Genomic DNA, 10,814 nt, shown 5'->3' with positions numbered 1-10,814 from the left:
TATCCCTTTTTGGTGTGGAAGCAAGTCATCCTCGATACGAGGGACCGCCTAAGAAAAGATTGGCTTTCTCTCGCAGGTCTAGACTCCTGTTTTGATTGCTCGAGAGTTGAACTTTCACAAGCCTCCATCTTCCTTGTGATGCCCACAAGCAGCAGGACTGCCTGTCCTTATCCTGAAACCCTGTGATATTATCGTTTACTAACTTTGTTGATGGTTTCTACGTCTTGATGGTGATTGCTTGAAGGAACTTCAGTCCAATGTTTTCATGTGGCAGATGTCACCGTTCAAATAATGAAAATACTTCGAGACAAATCGATACTGCACGACAGGATCCGAGCACCCCTTTCCTCCCCCGTCCAGCTTGTGCTGTTTGTTCACACAGCTTGAGAGGCCTCACTGCAGACTGACAACAGCTTCCCACTTTTTAGTGAGTTTTGTGGTCAAAGTGAAGAATGTTACTGCTGAGGAAATGAAATGCCTTTCTAGTTAATATTTCAGCCTCCAGTCATCATCAGAGGCAGTCCCTTGGAATCGAGGAAGATTTGCTTCCACTCTAAAAATGAGTCCTTAGATGGCTGAACGGCCCAATACAAGAGCCACAGTCCCTGTCGCCCTCCAGTATAGCATGGGTGGATGCAAAATAAAGATCCTTCTGCCCAGCCCCAGCAACCTTGCTTAACTAATCTCAAAGAACACAACTCCACCAGTGTAAATTTCCATTTCTCTCACCAGCTGTCATGTGGTCTCTGCAAGTAAGGCGAGCAATGCAGTGCTAAATTATGAGCTGTTTTTAATTCAGTATTCACACCCATTTGGAACGAGGTTGAGTGCCCTAGGCTACATCTTTAATTCCTTGATTCAATTAAATGTTTGACTTGAACACAAGTTTAGAAATCTAAGCCGATACAAACATGTTGGTCGCAAATTCCTCTTCCCAACATGTTAACGGAGGCTTTAACCCCTGTAAAATGGAGAGAAATTTGATATGAGCACATTTCCCACAACACTCATTTATCGGCTCGGTTTCATGTTGAGAGAGCTGCACTGTGTACCAGTTGCAAGTTTGAGAATTGTCTAACGCAGCATTGCACCGCTGCAATAATTCAGGATTCCATCGAGGGATGTACGGCTACAGAGACTAAAACAATGGCATTTAGGTGGTGTGGAGCTCACACCACAACACATTTCCCGAGCAATTTATTGTCTTCAGCCCAAAAGTTTAGATAGAATCTGAATGCTCCGTCAATATGGATCTTGATACTTGGCAATACCACCAACATAATGTAAAAATAACAGTAGTATTAACATTCTCTCTTCTGCCTGCAGGAAAGAAAATCAAATGGGGCAATGGGTATGTTTTAAAATAACAATCTGGTATGATTGAGATGTGGCCACGTCCAGCAGGTGAGGAGTAAACCCTCAATTATAGCAGATGTGTAATAGAAGTACATGTTTTGCCATTAAGAGTTACATTGGTCATCACAAGTACCTAACTATAATATTGCATCTCTTTCACCTTTGGTACATGTTCAGACAGTAGGGAAATCCATTGAAGCAACAGTGTGTGTCTGACCTGATGCTGAACCTGTGAATAATTACTTGAAGGCAGCAATGATCTGTAACCAAGTGATTATTCAGAGCTCACGGCTAGAATCCGAGGATAATCCCATGATGTGAAAGAAATCAAAACTCTCCCCTATTTAGAAAATAAAACCATACATGAATAACAATTTTGTAGAAAATTTATTTATTTTTTGCTTTGCCCTTTTTCTCCTCTTTCAGCTTCCGTTTGGAGATTTTTGGTGCATTTGCCTTTGAATAGAGGTAATAGCCTATTAGACACAGAAGTCCAGGGACCAGCAGCAGGCAGGCTATTGGGATTGCATTATCCATCATTTTCTTCCAATATGTCGCTTTCACTAGAGTCACCAACTCTGTCTCAAATAACAACACCGAGTCTCCTGAAATACAGAAAGCAAAGTTCCAAACTCAATGTCCAGTCACATCTAGGATATTGCAACATTTATGTAATAATATAAAATACCAGTGGAATACATGAGTACAAAGGAGGAATCCAAACTGGTTCCAACATCATGAACCCAAAGAGTGTAGCCGGAGCAGTTTGTTCATTATTTTGACCAGTGAGGGCCAGGTGACTACAGCAACCACTCTCTCCTTTGACCTCAAGTGGAACTCCTGCATCTCCTCCATGGTCTCTAAGAAGCCAAACACACTATTTTTCCTCAACAAATGTTTAACGGGTAAAGAGTCTACCCTGTATCTGGGAGGCTCTTCTAGCACCTATCCCACATTAGTGGATAGGACACCAGAAAAACCTAACCTTGTTGTCACCTCCATCACTTCTTTACCCTCAGCTAATATTTTACCTTTTTCTTCTCATCTAATCTTTTACTCTTTTCAACTGTCAGCATCGTTTCTCAAATGAATAATAAACTATCCTCTATTTGTTTCATGAGTTAAAGATATATCATAGACACAGTTATGAAGGGCCTGAAATAATAGGTGCAGTATTCCACCACCAATGGTAATTATTTATATTAAAAGGCAGCATATAAATGCAAATTTGTTAAAATAATTGCTGCAGAATGCTTAGGATAAGCATTCCTGTCATACTGTTAACATTTGTTAAATTAATTGGACCTTAATTAAAGTATGAAGCCTAGATTGGAGTTGGAAGCAGATACGTGCCTGGAATGGAGGGTGGAAAGCCTCGTTTCCCATACGCTAGATTTGATGGAATGGTTAACTTTCTCTTCTCTCTGTAAATAAAAATACTTCTGGTCACTCTTTCTGCAAGAACATATCTGCTAATCAGCCGATAGTGTATATAGATTACTAGTGGGTAAGAGAATAATAGGTCTTACGACCCAGCCTGACGTGGAAATATATCAGCTGTTCCTTCATCGTCACTGGGTCAAAATCCTGGAACTCCCTCCCTAACAGCACTGTGGGAGCACCTTCACCACACGGACTGCAGCGGTTCAAGAAGGTGGCTCACCACCACCTTCTCAAGGGGTAATTAGGGATGGGCAATAAATGATGGCCTTGCCAGCGATGCCCACATCCCGTGAATGAATTTTAAAAAAAAATTACAAGAATACCATGGCTCAGTCGGCTTATCAAAGTGTAAAGGTCAGCCGTTCAATCCCTGGTCTGTGCTGAATGGGTCTCAGCTCGGCTGGTCGAATCAGCCTCAACATGATTGGGTCAGGAAGGGGGAAACCAGCCAGAGTTCTTTTCCGGAACTGGGGACTGTTCCTGTGTTCCTGGACAGCGTGCGGGCCAGAATGCCAGATGATGGGGCTCCGCTGGGATGCCTGTTGTTGCCCAAACACGAAGAATAGGCACTTGGGGCACAGTACTGGAGGGCGGCCAATGCCTGTGGAGCTGAACTCCTCCAAGGGGTCAACACCTTCAGGATAGAAGAGAAACTTTCACAAATATAATTTAATTAAATGAAACAGTGACCATCTCACATGGTTTGGGCAGTTACACACCAAGTGCCTGCTGAAGTCATCAATTGGCTGACACTCCAGATGTTTAGAACATATGTATAATACATACTGTATGATAATTAAACTCACTGCAGATCATTGATCTCTGCTACAGCAGTATTGTAATTAAATTAATTTTCCACATTTTTGCACAACATACTACATGTATTCCCAGATAATGTGCACGCTGGATGGTTTTAGCAGCGACTCACTGAGGGTTGAGATGCTGTCAGGTATCAGGATTGTATCAAGGCCACGATGTATTACTCCCGTTTCCGCTTTTTAAAAATCAAACGAGCAGATCTCCTACAGCATTGCTCTCGGTGAGTGCACTGTTTTATAATAGGGGTGTTATCAATGAAGCATGATAAGGAAAGTCTGACAAGGAAGTGTGACACTTACAGAAATTGCGCACTATACGCAAGACTTAACATATTGGGGCATTCAATTCCATTTTTAGGAAGTTATATTTGCGAGCCAGCAGTGGTCACTGGCTCCCCAGATCAAATTGTGTGATTTGAAAATAATGACATCGTAATTCATTTAACTGCCTGTCGCAACAGAATTGACCAAATATTTGTGCTCAAAAAGGTCAGGTAATGATCTGGGGGCATGACATCACCATCTTCTACATTAGCCTGTCACCTACGTTACACATCTCTACTGTACTTGGCATCAACTGCACTGAACAAAATAATAAAAGAAGTATCCTTCAGGAGACAAGGAAAATAAATATTTTGAGTCTGTGATTACTTAGCTGATCTAGGCCGGGGCGGGGGGGAGGGGAGGTCACTGATTTTCCTCCCTCAAACGCAGGAATAATCAGCCAGGATTCCTTCTCTTGCTCTCTATCCAGAGATCTCTGCTGGAGAGTGAGCATGCAGGGAAGTTGGGCAAAGACAGAATTGAGCTTGACTGTGAGATCACCCACAGCAAAGGCTCAAGGTAAACCTACCCTCAGACACAAACTGTACAGGATCACATGAGGAATGTGTTCTCGAGTGACCTATTGGAGCATTGGTGGTGCTGCTTCTGGGACCACACCCCAGCAAAAGGACTCAAGAGAAGAGCAGGTGAGAAAACTGGGGAGGAAAAAAAAATCTTAACCAGACGCAGATTATTAGTAATATCTTGGAACTTAAAACCAATTAAAAGTAACAGCGTTTTACTTCAAATAGTACTTCTAAAACAACATTACTGATGCAGTCACATCGACTTACCCGACACACATGTCGAGCAGACCCTGTTCCAAACCTACCAACAGAAATAAAGTCAGATTCAAATTCTTTTCAGATTCAATACACTCGCACTAACAGTTTCTGAATTGGAACGGTATTAAAATACCTGAATCAAAATGAGTCTCCTGATCTCAATCGCACCTCAATGAAGATTTTTGTATATGGACTGAAGTCAACATTATTACTTTAGCGAGAGTCAAATTTATAGTATCGAAAGATCGCCTCACTGTTGGATCAATCTTTGTAATTGTGCTTAGGAGGCAATTCTTCCGTATGGTTTCATTCCAGCAGCAGAATATGTCACATTTTACCTGGAATAACCTGCTTTTTGCCCAGCTCTACCTTCAAAGGATCCCGGATTAAGGAATTATCGAACATTGTCCCATCTTCCAGTTTACCCTGAGAAACATAGTAGGAAAAGAAAGCACATTAACTCCACTGTTCACACCCATAACAAGTCACACAGTTATATCCACCATTCAGCAATACTACAATCAGTAACCTCTATCTCACATTCAGTTATCTCTCACTGCCACACTATGGGTAGCCTCCCAATATCTCTAATAACCCAACATACAGTAATCTCCTGTATCATCAATAGTCCCAATCTAACCCACAGTCAATATTCTACAAGAAATCAAATTATCAGTATTCCCTTTTTAGGATATTACCAGCATTTACCACTAATTTTGTACAAGAGTCAATAATGGAATTGACAGGACATTTAAAAAGTGATATTAAATATACAACAGGAAAAAGAAACAGCTAAGAAATGGGCTCAATTTTCCTCAATGCCATTTTTGGCGTACTTGAAGAGTGACGCCTGTTTTTTTTGGGCCCAACTACGCCAAAAAAAAAATCCAACTTTCCCCGGTTGAATTGTTGATTTTGGCGCCATGTAGCCTGTCCTTGAGCTTTGGGGGTGGAGCCTAAGAGCTGCACCAAAAAGATCGGGTCACCAAGGTAACGAGGGACACACTGCAGGCTGAGGCTGGAAAGTGAAACATACAAGAGATTCTGGTCAGCTCAGCAACCTGCACAAGCACCTTGCAGCAGCTTGCCAGCATGAAATTGTTAAGAGTTTATGCTGAAAGTCAATCCCCTTCCCCATCCCGGAGCCGGTGTCGCTCCTAACCCGGGCCAAAAGGCCTCCCCCATCTCTCTTCTCCACTGCCGTGGAACTGGATCTTCTGCGCTGATTCTCTTACCTGCACCGATTTTGTTAAATGCCCAGAAGGTTTTTCCAGAGCGGTCAAATATGCCGTCGTAAGAAAAATTGGAGTAAATCAGAGTTGGCCAAACTTGCTTAAATGGCCAGAATTGGCGCGGGTGGCAGGTTACGCCCCTAATGAGGTAAAAGAATCGTAGCCTAAAAAAATCCTACCTAAGTGAATTATGCCAGCGCTGAAACTTTGGGGAAACTTTGAGATTTTAATTTATTCCCAAAAAACACAGTGCCACGCCAAAATAAACAGCACAGATAATTGGGGAAAATTGCACCCTTTTCTTGACCCATATACTTCGTGGCCAGCAAACTGTGACGCCCATTTCACAGGGGAATGATAAACATCTGAGGTCTGGTGTGCAAGAAGGGCTCACTCTTAAATGAGTATTTAAATTTAGTTTCTGTCAATTTAAGGTGACTGCAGGAAATGACAGCAGAAAATGGGACAGGCAGAGATCTGGTGTAATAACTTCCACTGACTTGTATTTCACTGTTTTGGCCAATGAAAAAAAACTTGGATTTATATAGCATCTTTCACAACCTCTGGACGTCCCAAAGCACTTTACATAAGAACATAAGAAATAGGAGCAGGAGTCGGGCATACGGCCCCTCGAGCCTGCTCCGCCATTTAATAAGATCATGGCTGATCTGATCATGGACTCAGGTTCACTTCCATGCCCGCTCCCCATAACCCCTTATCATTTAAAAACTGTCTATTTCTATCTTAAATTTATTCAATGTCCCAGGTTCCACAGCTCTCTGAGGCAGCAAATTCCACAGATCCACAACTCTCAGAAGAAATTTCTCCTTATCTCTGTTTTAAATGGGCGGCCCCTTATTCTAAGATCATGCCCTCTAGTTCTAGTCTCCCCTATCAGTGGAATCATCCTCTCTGCATCCACCTTGTTAAGCCCCCTCATAATCTTATACGTTTCGATAAGATCACCTCTCATTCTTCACAATTCCAACGAGTAGAGGCCCAACCTACTCAACCTTTCCTCATAAATCAATCCCCTCATCCCCGGAATCAACCTAGTGAACCTTCTCTGAACTGCCAACAAAGTACTTTTGAAGTGTAGTCATTGTTGCAATGTAGTTCAACTTCCTTTTGGCTTTGTTGATTACTCCTCTGCACTGGTTAAACATCGAATCTACTCAGTCTCCTAGATCTCTCTCAAACTTCATCCGTAGCTATTTCTACACCATTCATTGAATACACACCTCACTTACTTTTCCTATGTGCAGCACTTTGCACGTGTCTATATTAAGTTGAGCTGTCCACATACTTATTTTATCCAACGCACTGTAATTTCGGAGCTGCCTCCTCTGGTCCAGTGCCCCGCGCAGTTTGGTGTCATCAGTAAATTTGGCCACTTTGCATTGAACTTCTGAACCCAGATCATTTATGTAAATGAGAATCCCAGATAGAAATCATTTGGGTGTTGCAAAAGAGTTAGCAACAGTTTCAGAATTTAAAAAGGCAAAAAACAAATTAAACACACACATTTTCTAAAGGTAAATGTTGCTTCCACTAAATGTGGATGGAATATTGCATTGGGTGCCGGATTTAGATGAATTCAGTCAAGGTGCAGGGCTGGAGTGGTTGAAACTGATCAGATACTACGAAGGCTACACGTGTGAGTTTCACTCACTGACGTGTCCAGTTGCCGCTGCCTCTAGTTTTCTGATCACTTGTGTTTAAAAACCTTTCCTGCTCCGACATCTGGTTGAGTGACGGTTAGTTTCCAATTGGAAATAAACTTCCTCTTATAATACTTTCCCTGGAAATTGACGGGGGAACTATCTGCTGGTTCGGGAACATTATTGCTGACGTGTTATTGCAGCCAGATCCTCATCAGCCCACCGCCTCCACACGTGCAATCAGTTCCCATACTTCTTATTTCAAATAAAAATATTAAAACACTTCGAATTTACAGGTTACACGAGAATTTGTGAAAAAAGGAATCTTTTGCGGTGTTTCTTACTGTGTAGTGGATGTGAAGAGTGTCTCCAACTGCCGACAGCTCGGGGCATCCCTCTGGTTTCAGCTGTAAAAACACATTTGGAAGTCAAGAGAAATGTAGACAGGCGTTGTGTTTCTTTACAGTTGCCAACTCACAATGTTGTTGTTGTTGAAAGTAAAAGCTCCTAGAAAGACGGGTTTGAAAATAAATCTGCTCACCAAGACTTCCACGTTAAGTTCTTGCATTTTTTCATCCTGGCTGGAGATTCCGTTCAATGAGACAAGAATCAGAAACAATAGCGCGGCTTTGCTCATTCTGACTAGCAGACCGAATTAGTGAATGGAGAAATTCAACCTGCACACACCTGGATCACAACCTAATCCCTCCACGGAGTCGGAGTGAAACTGTAGTCCTCCACTATCCCGACAGTCTCTGGTCCCCACCGTCTTCCCTTTTGACCAGTGAACTCCGCCCAGCTCCACTGCTGAATATTAAAGGCGTTTCCTGACTCTTGTTCCCTTCACCTCCTGCAAATGGCTGCAACTTGTGACTAGGAAACTCCTTATTCCCTCATCCATCGTGGTTCAGTTGGTCAGTAAGGGCCAGGAGGTTGTGGGTTCAAGTCCTGCTTATAAGATTTGATCAAAGCCTCCCTGGTAAAGTGTGACATCACCACTGACACCTGGGAGACCCTGGCCGAAGACCGCCCGAGGTGGAGAAAGTGCATCTGGGAGGGCGTTGAGCTCTTCGAGTCTCAACGCAAAGAGTGTGAAGAGGTCAAGCGCAGGCAGCGGAAGGAGCACGCGGCAAACCAGCCCCACCAACCCCTTCCCTCGACGAGTATCTGTCCCACCTGTGACAGGGTCTGTGGCTCTCGTTTCGGACTGTTCAGCCATAAAAGAACTCACTTTGGGAGTGGAAGCAAGTCTTCCTCGATTCCGAGGGATTGCCTATGATGATGATGATGGATAAGATTTGAGCACAAAAATCTAGGCTGACACTCCAGTGCAGTGCTGAGGGAGCGCTGCACTGTCGGAGGTGCCGTCTTTCGGATGAGAAGTTAAATTGAGGCCACGTCTGCTCTCTCAGGTGGATGCAAAAGATCCCATGGCACTATTTTGAAGAAGAGCAGGGCAGTTATCCCCGGTGTCCTGCCCAATATTTATCGTTCAACCAACATAATTAAAAATAGATTATATGGTCATTATCACAATTCTAGTCATGGGACCTTGCTTCCACATTTCCTGCATTATAACAATTCAAAAGACTTGTTTACCAATGACCTTAAATCTTTGTCCTCTGTTTACTGACCCTTCTGCCAGTGGAAACAATTTCTCCTTTTTTACTCTTATCAAAACCCATTACTCTCTGAAACCCTTGTCATTATGGTAAGAAGGTGCCCAAAACAGCACATGATATTCTAAATGTGGCCTCACCATAAAGTGTTAAAGTGAGCTGTGGCACTTAATGAAATGTCCTTGAAATAGATTCCAGCATGTGCTTAGCTTTGTGCTGACTGGGCTTTAGGAACCACTTAATCGTCAAAACACAATTCATTTTCTTTTTTCATCTTTGTTGGGGGATTTGAACCAATGTATGTCCCCTACACCAGCATATCCAAATTAAAATAAGAATACATGTATTGGTTATGAGGATAGGGTTCAGAAGTTAGGGTTATTTAGAGGAACAGGACTTAAGAGGGGTACAACTTATGTTTTTTTGAATGGTGAAGGGATTGGATACATCATCATCATCATAGGCACTTCCCTCGAGATCGAGGAAGACTTGCTTCCACTCTAAAAATGAGTTCTTAGGTGACTGAACAGTCCAATACGGGAATTACAGTCTCTGTCACAGGTGGGGCAGGCAGTGAATGAAGGAAAGGGTGGGTGGGACTGGTTTACCGCATGCTCTTTCCGCTGCCTGCGCTTGATTTCTGCATGCTCTCGGCGATGAGACTCGAGGTGCTCAGCGCCCTCCCGGATGCACTTCCTCCACTTAGGGCAATCTTTGGCCAGGGACTCACAGGTGTCGGTGGGGATATTGCATTTTATTAAGGAGGCTTTGAGGGTATCCTTGAAACGTCTCCTCTGCCCACCTTGGGCTCTCTTGCCGTTTAGGAGTTCCGAGTAGAGCGCTTGTTTTGGGAGTCTTGTGTCAGGCATGCGGATGATGTGGCCCGCCCAACGGAGCTGGTCAAGTGTGGTCAGTGCTTCGATGCTGGGGATGTTGGCCTGGTCAAGGACGCTAACGTTGGTGCGCCTGTCCTCCCAAAGGATTTGCAGGACCTTGCGGAGACAGCGTTGGTGGTATTTCTCCAGTGATTTGAAGTGTCTACTGTATATGGTCCACGTCTCTGAGCCATACTGGAGGGCGGGTATCACTACAGCCCTGTAGACCATGAGCTTGGTGGCAGGTTTGAGGGCCTGATCTTCGAACACTCTTTTCCTCAGGCGATCGAAGGCTGCGCTGGCGCACTGGAAGCGGTGTTGAATCTCGTCATCGATGTCTGCCCTTGATGATAAGAGGCTCCCGAGTTATGGTAAATGGTCTATGTTGTCCAGGGCCGCGCCGTAGATCTTGATGACTGGGGGGCAGTGCTGTGTGGTGGGGTCAGGCTGGTGGAGGACCTTTGTCTTACGGATGTTTAGTGTAAGGCCCATATTTTCGTATGCCTCAGTGAAGATGTTGACTATGACTTGGAGTTCAGCCTGGTTAGATTCATTGAAATGGATAGGAATGGTAGGACTAGGTGTCATGCCTAGAAAATCTGTAGGCAAAGTGTTAGATTAAATGCTGGGAATTAATTCTTTTCACAGAGAGTTGTCACCCTCTGGTGCGTAAGAAGTTTTTACAATCCTTGAAAAGAAAA

General features: G+C 43.5%; 1 protein-coding gene across 5 annotated transcripts in view; it reads right to left on the bottom strand.

Annotated features, from left to right (window-relative positions):
* Positions 1-1,743: 1,743 nt before the first annotated feature.
* The window catches only part of fkbp11 (FKBP prolyl isomerase 11), a 38,645-nt gene continuing 29,574 nt past the window's right edge, over positions 1,744-10,814 (bottom strand). For 2 of the 5 annotated variants that reach the window (XM_070869353.1, XM_070869349.1), the window contains 5 exons: positions 7,964-8,026; positions 5,065-5,152; positions 4,736-4,769; positions 2,710-2,780; positions 1,744-1,961 (listed from right to left, as the gene is read on the bottom strand). In XM_070869353.1, the coding sequence (XP_070725454.1) occupies positions 1,744-1,961; positions 2,710-2,780; positions 4,736-4,769; positions 5,065-5,152; positions 7,964-8,026 (474 nt within the window). The other 3 variants (XM_070869350.1, XM_070869352.1, XM_070869354.1) reach the window with 3 other exon arrangements.

This window comes from Pristiophorus japonicus, chromosome X (genome assembly GCF_044704955.1).
Source record: "Pristiophorus japonicus isolate sPriJap1 chromosome X, sPriJap1.hap1, whole genome shotgun sequence".
Taxonomy (NCBI): domain Eukaryota; kingdom Metazoa; phylum Chordata; class Chondrichthyes; family Pristiophoridae; genus Pristiophorus; species Pristiophorus japonicus.
This window is presented reverse-complemented; position numbering and strand designations above follow the sequence as displayed.